Source organism: Abrus precatorius, unplaced genomic scaffold (assembly GCF_003935025.1).
Source record: "Abrus precatorius isolate BTA unplaced genomic scaffold, Abrus_2018 Scaffold3, whole genome shotgun sequence".
NCBI lineage: Eukaryota > Viridiplantae > Streptophyta > Magnoliopsida > Fabales > Fabaceae > Abrus > Abrus precatorius.
In genome coordinates this window covers 1,585,858-1,600,681 of record NW_020874373.1, presented here as the reverse complement: position 1 = coordinate 1,600,681, position 14,824 = coordinate 1,585,858, and the positions used below count along the sequence as shown (strand labels likewise).

General features: G+C 29.8%; 1 protein-coding gene across 4 annotated transcripts; it reads left to right on the top strand.

The window, feature by feature from the left end:
* The first annotated feature begins 785 nt into the window (after positions 1 to 785).
* On the top strand, positions 786 to 7,095 carry LOC113862737 (auxin response factor 18-like). Of its 4 annotated transcripts, XM_027495895.1 has the most exons (5): positions 2,725 to 3,046; positions 3,163 to 3,489; positions 3,585 to 4,733; positions 5,267 to 6,156; positions 6,250 to 7,095. In XM_027495895.1, the coding sequence occupies exons 2-5, from the start codon at positions 3,478 to 3,480 to the stop codon at positions 6,317 to 6,319; spliced, it is 2,121 nt and encodes a 706-aa protein (XP_027351696.1). In that variant the 5' UTR covers positions 2,725 to 3,046; positions 3,163 to 3,477; the 3' UTR covers positions 6,320 to 7,095. The 4 variants fall into 4 exon arrangements, with proteins under 4 accessions (XP_027351697.1, XP_027351695.1, XP_027351698.1 ...); XM_027495896.1 differs by lacking the exons at positions 2,725 to 3,046; positions 3,163 to 3,489 and adding an exon at positions 786 to 813 and having other exon boundaries at positions 3,655 to 4,733; positions 6,250 to 6,650; XM_027495894.1 differs by having other exon boundaries at positions 2,700 to 3,489.
* Positions 7,096 to 14,824: the final 7,729 nt, after the last annotated feature.

Sequence of the window (14,824 nt, the reverse complement as noted above, 5' to 3'; positions counted from 1 at the left end):
GGATGAATAATAGATTGTAATGGTAAAAATTAATAATTGCTGGGGAATGATAATGCACATATTTGATTTGTAGATGCAATGGGACCCAGAAAGGGTAAATGTTAGCGCCGCTACATTTGGCAACAAGGTGGGATTGGCCCAAGGTTTTGCTGGAAAGCTATGCTACGTACTTAATAAATATCCCCACCCAGTCTCTACAGTACAATCATACTTGTAATAATACATAGCAGATAAATAAAAACGAATAATTTTCAATTCTATATTTTTTATACTTATAAATTTTCTTAATTATGAATTTTTATTTTTATTTTACGTTTTTAAGCTAATCAGTGAATAAATATTAGAATGATTTAAATAAAACTCTTTACGAACATAATTGCGTGTGCGTGTGAATAACTGGCATAGTCAATCCTATATTGGGTTGACTTTGAAGCTCTTCCGTTAGATCACAAAACTATTTTTATGAATAATGTTTTTTCAAAAAAATTACACAAAAGTTAATAATTATTTAATAAATAAATTAGTCTATATAAGAGCACCAAATCTTTTTTCTATAAAAATCCGCTATCCTACTTTTTATGTCTCTTTGTATCCCTTAAGCAACCTCCGTTGGTATTTAAGATTAAATTTGATTACAATAGTTTAATTTTATATCTTAAAATAGATACAAATAATAATAAATTTCAAATAAAATGATAACAGTTTACTCTTTTTTACTATTTAAAAAAATTCATCTTAAACTTTATTTTAAACTCAAATAAATATTTACTTAGTTCTAAGTGCATATGATAATTATGGACACTATTAAAGGAAGTTGATTCAAGTAATTTCATGTTTAAATTTTTATATATACAAAAATTTTGGTGATAAATTTATTCACTACATTCAAGTACATGATCCAGGTTAGATTCAGATTAAACTAAATGAAAAAAAAATTATAAAGATTTTTACCTCTAAAAAGTTATGATAATATAATAAAAAAAGTTTAAAGTATTAACTTTAAACTCTATTTAGTAAAATTAATTAAAAATTTATAACTTGTAATAAAGTATTTAATTGGTTAAAGCTACGGAATAAAAATAATTAAAATATATCGAATAACTAAAATATTCAGTATTATATCAATGTAACATTAAAATTAAATGAGAGATTGAAAATGTGCTATCTTGTATAATTTATTTAAAAGGTTTAAAATAAAATTATAAGTAGTAGCTATAAATTAAAAGCTACTTCAACAAACAAATTTGAAGTTAATATAAATTAGATATTTTATAAATTCAATTTACTTTAAACAACACGTATCTCTTTGATTTTTAGGAGTCAAATCTCTAACTAAATATTTGGAAACGAACATTTCCAACATTTACGGAAGACGGACCATGTGGTGTAAAAAAAGATTCAAAAATTCAGTGTAAAACAAGCATGCCCTTAGAATTAACATTTGGACAATGTTTAGATGCAATTTTTTATAATTAAAATTATTATTTTATTTTTATAATTTACAATAATATAAAATATAATTTTTATTAAAATAAAATGATAATTATAATTAATAAAGAATGCTAATAATACATAAATAATAACACACGAGTTATATCTCTTACATTTATAAATATGACAAAATACTTTTTGAAATTCATGCTCGTGAGATCATATATTTGGTATACTCGTTTAATGGAATCTTAAAGTTGAAAATAGAAAAAGCAGCTTCCCATAACCACGAGACTGCGTTTAAACTAAAAAAAAGAAGGCGTTGATAAGTGTTGGTTATAAAATGATGTTATATGAAAGGTTTAACGTTGTCTCTGTTCACACGTGACACCTTCAAATCCATGGACCAGCACGGCCATTGTCGACATTGACTTATGGAACGTGATGTCACGCGCCCAAAAGGAGAGTGAAGCTAACAACCATTTGAGGGGTGGCACAAATGGTAAAACGAACAATGCCCATTAAACGCGTGGGTTGAACCCACCCTGCCCCAAATAGAGTTAACTATGATTAACTAAACTAAACCAAGGTTTAATTAACGGCTTCAGTGATGAGTCCATCACTTCCCACTGTTTTAGCCGCAAGATATAGTCCTCTCCATCTCCAACTACCACACTTCCCGTCACGTTCCCATCACCACTAGATAAATAAATTCACCTTTTTTTTTTATCTGTTATTTATTAATCATCACACTTTAATTAATATACTTCTTTAACGCACATCTAAATTATATGATAAAATTTTACATATTATACTATTTTTCAAAATAAAATTTTATTATTCATCAATTTTTTTATATATTCTTAAACACGTTAACAAATTATAAATTTTATATTTTACCTTTTATTAAGATCTTTCATCAGCGCGAGTAGTAACTAATATAAATACCTTATTTACTAAAATTAGAAGTTTTATTTAAAAAACATTAATAAAAAATTATTATCTTAATTTTTAACGGAAACAGATTTCCTTCTCTTCTTGTACAAAAAATATATATGAACATGGTAGTATGTCATAATTTAAATGCACACAAAAAATGGTTTGCTGGCTCGTCAAGATACAGGGTTCCTCAGATCCAACGAAAAAAAAGTAACAATTTTTCTTTTTTCGAGAAGAAATAGGATAAAAAAAAAAGAAATAAAAAAAGTAAGGGAGCTATGTCCTATGTCCCACGGTATTATTACTATGACCAGCAACAGTGGGTGTTGATAGTTAAAGAAAGAGCTTTTTTTCAGTTATTTTTTCTTGTGTGTGTTGTTTGGACACTTGCATTGCATGAAAAGAAAAGGCTTTCTCTGCTCTGCTTTGCTCTGCCGCTGAGAGAGAGAGTGTGTGTGGGTGGGTCTATGTCTCTGCCTTTTTATCCGCGCATCCGTGTCGGTCATACCATTCATCATCTCATCACTTGGAATCTTCCAAACTTCACTCTATTCCGTTCCCATTTTTATTAACAAAAAACAAATCTTTTGGGTTAAATATCTTCTGGGTCTCTGGATTTTGAACTAAAATTATGGAACTTGGAGGAGATTTTGTTGCAAGGATTATCGAATAGTTAGTTACGGTTTTTTATATTTATTTATCGTTTTATCATCTTTCTGCCTCTTATCTTGTTCTGCCCGCAGACACGACAGCGACTCAGTCTGAAACTGTTAGTTGTTGTTTTTGTTGTAGCCTCCTCGATCTTGAACTGTGTTTTTTGAAACAGCTTCTGATTTTTGCAATGATTCAATTGCAACCTTTTTCGCTGTCTCCCCACCACTTCTCTTCTCTGTTCCATCCATCATCATCTGTTGAAAGCATGTTGTGTTTCAACTTTCAAGGTTGATTGAACCCTTTAACAGGTGCAACTCTGAGAAAGTGCTGATTCGTTTAACCTTTAGAGTAATTCCAGTCAGAATTGGTCTGTCACCAAAATTCGAACCTCGGGAATTTTAGGGGAATTATATGGTTTCTTGTGGACAAGTGGCACGTTTGTTTTGATCATATATGCTATTTCAGGTAAGAAATGAATAAAATGCATTTTGCTGATCCTTAAAAGGCGATGGAATTTTTTGAAAAGAAAAAATGAAATTGGTGAATTTATATGGTTGCAGGAATTTGAAGTGAAAAAAAAGTACTATCTGGCTCCAACAAAGGTGATGGAATCGAAGGAGAAATTGAAAGAGGTGGAAAAGTGTTTGGATCCTCAACTATGGCATGCTTGTGCGGGAGGGATGGTGCAAATGCCACTGGTGAATGCTAAAGTGTTCTACTTCCCTCAAGGCCATGCTGAGCATGCATGTGGACCCGTGGACTTCAGGGCTGGCTCCAAAATTCCACCTTTCATTCAATGTAGAGTGGCAGCTATCAAATACATGGCTGATCCTGAGACAGATGAGGTGTATGCAAAGCTTAGCCTTGTTCCTATGAACAACAATGAAGCTGATTTTGAGGATGATGGTGTTGGAGGCATCAATGGATCTGAAACTAAGGATAAACCCCCTTCCTTTGCTAAAACCTTGACTCAATCTGATGCCAACAATGGTGGTGGTTTTTCTGTTCCTAGGTATTGTGCTGAGACAATTTTTCCTCGTTTGGACTATTCAGCAGACCCTCCTGTTCAGAACATCCTGGCTAAAGATGTTCATGGAGAAACATGGAAATTTAGGCACATTTATAGGGGCACGCCGCGGCGGCATCTGTTGACAACAGGGTGGAGTACTTTTGTTAATCACAAGAAGCTTGTTGCTGGTGATTCAATTGTGTTTTTGAGAGCAGAAAATGGTGATCTATGTGTTGGAATTCGAAGGGCTAAAAAGGGAATTGGTGGCGGACCTGAGACATCGTCGGGGTGGAATTCAGTAGGGGGAATTTGTCCTTTACCTTATGGAGGATTTTCTTCCTTTTTGAAGGATGAGGATAACCAATTCATGAGGAATGGTAATAGCAATGTGTTGAGTCCAAGTGCAAACTTGATGGGTAAGGGGAAAGTGAGGCCTGAAGCCGTTATTGAAGCTGCAACTCTTGCTGCCAATATGCAACCCTTTGAGGTTGTTTACTACCCTCGAGCAAGTACTCCAGAGTTTTGTGTTAAAGCATCTTTAGTTAGATCGACATCGCAGATTAGGTGGTGTCCTGGAATGAGGTTCAAGATGCCCTTTGAAACTGAGGATTCTTCGCGGATAAGTTGGTTTATGGGAACTATATCTTCTGTTCAAGTTGCTGATCCAAGATGGCCTGATTCCCCTTGGAGACTTCTCCAGGTAGTATGTAACCTTGTTTATTGTATTTTAACTAGAGCAAAACGTACTTTATTATATAGCATTGATAAATGGTGAAGTGTGCTTTCAATCTGGTGGTCCCTCAATTTTTCCTTGCACAATATTTATTTTTGGTACTTTTGTTAATTTTTTAAGAGGAAAATGATTTATCATCCCTAATGCGAGTATGCTGTTTAACTAGTAAGGGAATTTGGTAGAAATTCTATGTCTAGATTGGCATCGTTCTTTTTGTATACTTCATATACATTCAAAATTAGCAAGTTGATGTGAAAATTTGTTGTCTCATAGGCACTAAATATTATAGAAAGAACGGAACATTACTGTTGGTTATAAATTTGCTGGTAGAGACTTAAAATTATTAATTGATTTCATATATGCACTAAATACATTTTGCATGTTTATCAAATTTAAAACCGGCTATATATGCCACCACCTTCCATATGAATGCATTGAAGCAATTTTTGTTCCTTGTTTTGTTGTTCCCTTTCCAAGCAAATCTCTATTTTGGTTTTCAGGTCACATGGGATGAACCAGAGTTACTTCAAAATGTAAAAAGGGTGAGCCCGTGGCTAGTTGAAATTGTATCAAACATGCCAAGCATCCTTTCCCCTTTCTCACCACCAAGGAAGAAATTGAGATTCCCTCAGCCCCCAGATTTCCCACTCGATGGCCAGATTTCAATGCCAACATTTCCTAGCAACTTTCTAGGTCCTAATAATCCATTTGGTTTTTTACCTGAAAGTACTCCTGCTGGCATGCAGGGAGCCAGGCATGCTATTAGTTATGGGATATCCTTATCAAATCTCCACCACAATAAACACACAGGTCTATTTCAGGCTGGTTTCCCACCACTTGATCACGCTGCTTCACCGATGAGGGTCTCCAATAATCCACCACTGCTAAAAGCCAGCACAAATGAAAATGTCTCCTGCTTATTATCCATGGAAAATTCTACTCAATCTTCAAAGAAAGTGGATGGTTTCAAGGCACCCCATCTGATGCTTTTTGGCCAAAAAATTCTCACTGAGCACCAAATTTCTCTGAGAAACTCTACTCGCACAGTCTCTCCAGTTATTACTAGTTCATCTGATGGAAATGCTGATAAAGTGACTAATTTTTCAAATGGTTCCTGTTCGGCACTTCATCCACAACTCTCCTCTTGTGAGGGGTTCCGGTGGTTTATGGATCACCACAAAGAAACTAGTTTAGAGACAGGTCAGTGTAAAGTTTTTATGGAATTAGAAGATGTAGGCCGGACTATGGACCTATCATTGCTTGGATCTTATGATGAATTGTACAAAAAACTAGCTGACATGTTTGGCATAAAAAAATCTGAGGTGCTAAGTCATGTGCTTTACCGTGATGTAACTGGGGCAGTCAAGCACATTGGAGATGAAGCATTTAGGTAGAATTCAATTTTACTATCCTCTTGATTGCTTAATTCAAGTTAATTTTAGAGTGTGACATGTTAATTATATATTTTTTATGCTCTTTCCAGTGACTTCACTAGAACAGCAAGGAGGTTGACCATTCTAATGGATTCCAGCAGTGACAATGGGGGAGTGTAGAGGAAGAAATAACACCATCATCTCAATTGTACAGTTGATTGATCAATTCCCGAGCAATGGAAGGAGGTAGTCTGATCTAATTTTCGGATATTAATGTTTCTCTTGAAGGAGATATTTGGATTTGAAATTTTCTTCTAGCGATGATAGCTTGTGTTTTTCCTTTTCTTTTTGAATTATAACATTGCTTACTTGAGGCTTTTGTTTAATAATTTTGTTGGGAAAAAAAGGAAGGAGAAAAGTGGTAGTGATCATATATGCCTTGTACTTAAATTTCTTTGACAATGGTTTTGTAGTATAAAATAAAAGTTGACAGGCTTATTAGTTACTGGAGACAAATCAAGGGAAAACCTCACTGTAGTTACCTTTATTTTTCAGCGATTGTACCATTGTTTTGTTGTGGCTTTCGTATACATATCGTGAGATTATACTCACTGCTTGAAAATTTATTTGCATAAATGCAATTCTATGGTTGAAAGTTTATACGAGTGTCACTTACAAAATTGGCTCATGTTCCTAAAAATATTCAATGGGGTATCTGTTTCTATACTGGTGGGTCGGAAACACGTTCCTAGTTGGATCATTTCTTTGTATTAGATTGGGACTTACAATTCAATTCCAAATGTTACGTGACATTAGCAAAGAGACATTGACAATGATCCAACAAAGAAGTGTGAACAAGTTGTGAGACACATTATGTTTTTTTTTCTAGAAGTAGTTGGATGCATTTGTGGTCTTCCAATTAAAACTTGCTTGCTTGACCCGTAAAATTGAAGAATAGAAGAAAGAGAAATTTAAAAAATAAAAAATAAAAAGACAAGAAGATTAAGTTTGTTGAAAGTCTAATGAGTGGATAGAAACATAGGTGGAGTTGACTTAATCAGCAGTGTAGCATCGTATCAGATGTTCCACACACGGCAACAGAATCACACAAATCGTGAAGCCATAATTGCGAGCAAGTAATAACGTGCCACGTGGAAGACAATGACAAGTATCATAGGGGAAGTACTAGTAACAACAATTCACAAATGTGGTTCTTAGCGTTCCAACATCAATTTCCCCTCCCCAAACCAAACCAGAATTCAACCAAATTACAGCTTTGTTAATGTAATTAATGATGATGGGGTTATTGGGATTGCAAAACAATCTTGTCAAACACAAAGTCAATAATGGGTTAGATTGGGACTGTGACATCCCTAAAATGTTGTTGTTGGTACCTAAAACCAGATTAGTAGCTAACACGCACTTCTACATAACAATTCGGAAACAAGTTAAAACAACATGGTTACTCTTTTATTTTAAGTAAACATTTTTATGTTTTAAAAATTAAATAAAATATTATTAGCAGCCCTTTTATTTCTTTTTAGTTTAATAATTTTCATTCACTTTAATTAACACGCTTCATCTATATGTGTTTTTAGTGTTTTGGAAAACTACATATTTAAAACTCGACCAATATCACATGAGAAAAACAAATTCATTATTTTTTGCTTAAATCATGCTTGAGTAAATGATATATATTAAATAGGGAAATGATACATGAGTATTTTTTTATTTTTATTTTTCTAAAAACAATGAATAAAGCGTTTTAATGTATTGGTTTAAACTGAATTTTCGTCATAAATTTACACCTAATTTTGACCATTCTTAACATGTTTTCGATTTACTCTGGCAAAGACGTTTTTAAGGCCTATCCAAACTAATTACCTAATCAGTTTCAGTTCAACTAATCGAATTAATCAAACTAGATAATTATGTTAAATATACTTTTTAAGTAAAAAACATATAAGAAAATATGAATATGTTATGGAATTAAAATTTGTCTTTCATTCCTCATTCATTTTAAGTATATTTTACAGGTCCTTTAACATCAATCCTAGGACCCATTTTAAACAACAAAAGGAAGAAAATTTTCATTAAAAAGTATTAAATAGTTGTTTTATTTTTTGATAAATAATTTATTTTTCAACAACACATATATTTTTAAAATTAGTAAGAAGATCGATGCTAAGGAAACTATGTTTTTAATACACTAATTAGGAAAACTCAAATGATTAAAATACTCATTTTACTTAATTTTTTTATAGATAAATTTTTATTAGTTTTTTAAACCATTTTAATTTCTTAACCACTGAAAATACAATGTATTAGTGAGAGTAAAAAATTAAATATATTTAACATTTTCATATTAAATATTATTAATGTATTTTTTATTGTACTTTTTGATAAAATATCGTACTCCCAACGCAATAATTAGACATTTAAATTAAAATATCATATGTTTCTTGTTTATCTATTTTTAAAAACCATGATTTATTTACATAAAATGTCAAGACAATTTTAATTATTAATGTTTTATTAACATTCTTTTATCTTTAAACAAATTTTAGGTACAATAAACAAAATACTAGTATCATTTAAATTGTTTAAAGGTGAAAAAACTTATTAATAAAACATAAACTTAAAAGATATCAAATGATTATTAAAAAATTATAAAAATTATTAATTATGTATTTTTATTCTTTTTTTAAAGAACGGAGAAATAAGAATAAAATATCTGCCGCACGTGAGAAATTGGGACAATGTCTGGCTTGGTAGAGTAAAGATAAAGCAAATGATAGAGATCTCGAATGGTGACATCATCGACGGTGGGTAACTTGGTTTTGCGCATGTGTTGCGGCGTGTTGGCGACTGGGCTGTTTTCTTCTTGTCTCATATATACTACGTTTTCTTTTGCTTTTACCAACCCATAACCATTGTGTTATAGCAAATCTGCAAAATTATTAATCTAATTCGGTGAGGGATTAGAAGTATTAACTGAATATATATCTGCGTAAATAGAAGGAATTCGTAAATGTATTGACAAAGAGAGAGCAGCGATTAGGCAAAGAGAAGAGAAGAGAAGTGACAAGAACTCTTTTCAAAGCGCTGTCTTCAATTTCAATTAGTTTCTCTGTTTGCGAGTGATCCAAAAAAATGGTATCTCTTTTGAGGACCCTTTCCACCAAATATGCCATGGTTTCTACCTAGAAATAAACGACACACTAATTGGTATGCATCACTGTCTAATTTCTTGCATCGGTAAAACCTCTGCAGAGCTTTGCAATTGCGTCTGTGATCATTTCATTTTTTAGGTCAGAATGTCTCACACTCTCATGCATGTATGTTTTTTAAAGCTAATTTAAACATTTATCTAGTGATCATAATTTGTGTTCAAATCTGGCTCTTATAAGATTTTGTTCAAAATATTATCTAACTATATTTTATGTAAGAAATGTTTTTTAGCTCCTATAAATTTGACATTCGAATTATTTTTAATTATCTTATTTGTATGTATAATTAGACTAATACATTTTATAAATGTAACTATACATATATATTCTCCAAAGGGGAGAAGGGAGGAACCTGTACAATTGTTTTCGGTAAGAGTACAGTTTTTTAATATGTATCGTTTTATTAATCTAAATTAATTAAATGCGATTGGGATTGAGGAAGTTATATTGAAAATTTTGAAAAATTGCAAAGTAAATTAAAAGATCAGAAATAAGTACCCATGACATGCAATTTAGAAATACAAGAACAGATAAATAAAGAAGTTAAAATACAGACTTCAGTTAAACCATTTTTTGTATATTTCGTAAAATAAAATATTTCTAATTCACTATCATGATATTAAGAATTACATTTCTTAATCAAATAAATATTAATATTTTGATTCACCATCTTATTAAAATCTTAATAAATAATCAATTCTTTAACTTATTTATTATAAACCTAAGGATGAAGTTCATTCAGCCCTTACAAGATCACAAGACCATAGTAACGGTCTCAAGGCAATGGAATGGAAACAAGAGTTTTTGTAAATAAAAAATTATTTTTCTTTCACTCAACTGGAGGACTAGAAATCTCTGAATATCATCAATGTTAGCTTAAAATGATTAAAAATATGAACAAATTAAGAAAGTATGTATATTTTAAAACGAGAACTTTATAGCACACTAACGTGGGTGGGACTCCCTGGTTGAATCTTTTTGATAGATCCAATCCAAATCACGGGGTACGTCATTTGCATTGAATGATGTGTTATTTCCTTACTCTCAATGTTTTATTATTTGACCATGTTATTATTATTATTATTATATTTCATTTTTTTAATATTGATATATTTTCAAATACACTTAAAAATATCTCCTCCTAATGATATAAAAATTAATTTTTTTCCTATATTATTTACCAATTAAAATTTTTTATTCATACTCTAATAATATTTTGAACACTTAAATAACAGTTGTGAAATGATCCTAATTTCCCATGTTATTTTGAATTTGACTGCATTTCAATTAAAAAGTTAAAAAGAAAATAGGAATAATAAAAAAAGTCCTCACCGCATTTTGTTACGAACCGGTATGAAGAAGTTGGTGTTTTGAACGAAAATAAAGAAAGTGTGATCCAAACACGACAGAGATTCGGATGACGCGGCACTATTACAGCCTCGTGCGGTGGTCCCCACAACCTTAATTGCCAACTCTGCCTGTCACACGGACACTTCCTCCATGTTCCCACCACCGCCTCTCATTGCCACTTCTTCTTTTTCCTCTTCTTTACCAAAACATTACTCTTATATATATATATATATATATATATATATATTCTACTAAATTTTTTTATCGAATATTTTTTTTCTTTCATTCACCTTAATTCTTTAAGTTATTTTTTGTCGATAATTTTTTTAAGATTTGATTTTGTTTTTCAATTTTGTTCATTTAGACGGTGTTTTGATGTTTGACGTTGAAAATTAATTCATAAAAAAGTGTTTAACAGTAATAATGATAAAGCCTTACAACTTAATTAATCATCGAGCTTTACGGTGATTGTTAGAAATTATAAAAAGTAGGATTGATTTGTTGGTAAAAATAGTTAGAATATTAAAGAAATGATGATTTTGGCGATGGAATGCGAAGAAATTGTATAGTTAGAAAAATCCTAACTCTAAACATTGTTATTTAATTAAGTTTGAAAAGCAAAGTAAAGTTTCAATCAAAATTTTATATTAAACTATAACTCAATAGGGCTAATTTAAATTAAGTAAAGTTTAAAAGGTGAAACTTACATAAATCTAAAGGAAAAAATGAAATAGAAATTTAAAATTAAAATTAAACTTGAAAAATGAAAAATATTATTACTTAGCCTGAAAATTTAATTTCCTTTCTCGTATGCACGTTTGTTTCTTCCTCTCGTGGTTCATGCTCTCTCCAACATAGGACCACGACTTTGTGTGTTTTTTCTTATTGATTTGATTTTTCAAGTAAAATAAAGTTATAGAACTTAAAATGCTAACTATAGAAGAAGTATTGAAAATGCTCTAATTGCAAAAAGAATACACGGCTTGTTATTTATTTAATAAGTTATTTTAAAATAATAAATTGTCACAGATTTAACAATAAAATTTATTAAAATAAAATAAAAACAACTACTTTTTTATAAGTTATAAAAAATTATTAAAATAAGCTAAAATTAATTTATATTCATAAATTATTGATATGTTTTCGTAAATAAACTTAACTATAAGAACCTCTAAACTGAAATTGGGAATGAATTAAAAAGTGCTTTCACTTCATCGTCGGGATATTAATTTCATCATTCTTTTTATATGTAACGTTAAACACGATAAAATAAAATAAAATATTCTTATTAAAAATTATATTTTTTAATACTATTGACACATTTAATTGCATTAAACTTTATAGCTTTTTGAGTAAAAAAAACTACTATATATAATTGTAAACATAAAATAACTACAATTGTATTAATAATTAACAACAACCACCTTTCATTGTTTAGAATTAACAATTAATACAATTCCAAATTTTTCCGTGTCATTTTTTTCATACTTTTAATTCCTATAAAAATTTGAAAGAAATTCTTAAAAAAAAAACAAACAAACAAAAGAGAGACTGGCTATCACTAATTATGCTCACCGCACGGCCCAGCACGTTCGTTTTCTGAATCAGGCCACTTTAAATTTAGGTATACCGAACCGGCCCAAACTCTAGACAGTGTTGTGATTACTCTTCTTCAGGCCCAAAATATATAATAATCAAATCAAGGTATAAATTGACAAAAACAAAATCAAAGTTGTAAATTAATCAACGTAAATCAATCAGACGTAGAAACTATAATAATATATTTAAATTTAAAGTTAAACTTGTTTGATAATTTAATAATTTTAAAATTTTGAAATCACCTTTAAGTTAAGTTCATTTGGATAATGTGTTCTTAGATCTTAAGATATGTAAATTTTAAATAAAGAAAAACAAGTAAAAACTAAAAGTTCATACATTTAATTTTTCTAATTTTTTTTTCAAAAATATCTTCATTAATAAATTTTTTAAAAGTTTATTTTCTTAAAATTCTACTTGGTCCATTTTTTCTTTTTAAAATGAAGAAAAAACTAAAATAAGCTGAGTAAAACAATGTCAAAATATTAAAAAAATAAAAAATAGAATATTTCAACCAATAATATTTAAAAATATTCAAATTTTAATTTCATAAAATTATAAAAAAAAACTGTTTTTTTTTTGGCTAATTTGTCAAGAGTCAAGCTTTTGGATAATTTGTTAGTTTGTCATGTACCCAACGCAATTGTATCTATTCATTTTTCTAACCTATTATTTTTGGCAAGTGTGTTAATACCATGTTGACACGTCTACTTTATAGCCCATTATATGGCATTTGGTCTTCTTTGTTGAACATCTTTATTGGTTTTCTTTTAAGATTCGTAACATAAACATAAAAGGAAAGGCATTGCTAAGGGTACAAATAATTTAGATTATATTAAAAAAATATGAGGCGGGGATGTTAATATCATTTTTAAATTTTAATTTTTTTTATCAAAATTATTAAATTATTATACCAGTTAGCATTGTAAAAGCAAAAACCCACTGGGGTAGCCCTATAGCATGTTGTGGCCCGAAAAAGTGTTTGTTTGGTTTTACTGAGGTCCCTTACTGTGTCTTAATTAATTTTGCTAAACCGTCTGAGTATCTAAATTTGTATTTGGAACGTGGAGTGTGCACTTGTATATGATAATGTTGATCATTTAATTCAATTGTAACGGTTCAAATGGAAATGGTTGAATTTCTTTGTTTTTTTAATTAAATATTTTGAATAAGTCATTGCATTGAGAAAAATGGATGTAAATCATTAGAAAAGTAATCTATGGAATTATATATGAGAACAATTTTAAAGAGTTTTCTTAATTGAGAATATTTTTTTTGAAAATATTATCTTACTTATCATCACATGACTTTTTTTTTTAATTAAATACGTGATTTTATCTTAATCTTTTTATAACTTATTTTTAATTGAAAACCTCATATTTTAAATTTAGTTTTATTTAATATAATAAAATATTTTTAAACAAATTATTAAATTTAAAAATAGTAATGTATTACACAAGAAATTGACTAATTAAGTAAAATGACAAGTGTAATAAGTAAGCATACGATGAGGAGTTGCAGTGCAGGCGTTTGAGTTTGTTAGAGAATGAAATGTTTGACCAAGAAGGCATGGAGTTGTGTGTCTTTAATTACTGAAGCAATTGGTGCTTGTATGTACTTACCTAACGCTTTTTGCATAACTCACTAATTTAATTTAAGAAATAACATTTTCTTCAGAAACTTTGAAAGTTTTATAATAAATTCAACCAGTCACATGTCTAATCACATCTGCATTTTTAGGACATGGCCAAAAGAATATGGATTAATAATGAAATTAAGTTAAAAATTGAAATTACATAGTTTTAGACCATCACATTTTCCACTACTTTTACTAAAAACATACATTTATAAAATCTTCAATGTAGTTTAAGTAGAAGTATGTTAAATAAACAAAAGAATTTTTGAACTGGATTTGATGAGAACATAATGTTGAGAGGTTTAAAGAAATATTATAAAATATCTGTAACAAGTCAAAGCACTTATATTATAATGCTTGAGCGTCATGCTTTGGAAAATTTTGGTAGTTTATTAGGTTGATAGCTAAGTAATAGTAAGCTATTTGTAATAACTTTTACTTTTTAATTTTGCAAGTGTTTTTAATATTATAGTAGTGACAGATGCGGGATTTGTACACACTACGGATTATGCAACAAAAGAAAATAATATTTATCATGAATTAAGAAAAAATTATAATGACTTAATAAATAAATAATAGATTTGACCAAAATAAATAAATAAATAATAGTCATAAAATAGATAATAATTATCACTAATACTGTTTTGACGAGTCAAAAGGAAAGGCCCTCTCCATCAGCCCCACGAGAACAAAGCATAAATACGATTTTTAACATTTGGCCAAAAAAATATTTTTAACTCTATTTTGTTTTCTCACTTATTCATATATATAAGTCATATCCTTAGCAATTATGTATAGAAAATTTGGTGCATTGTCAAACAAGATGTCCCAAAACAAGCATGAAGTTGCAGGGATAATATCCGAGGACGTAGA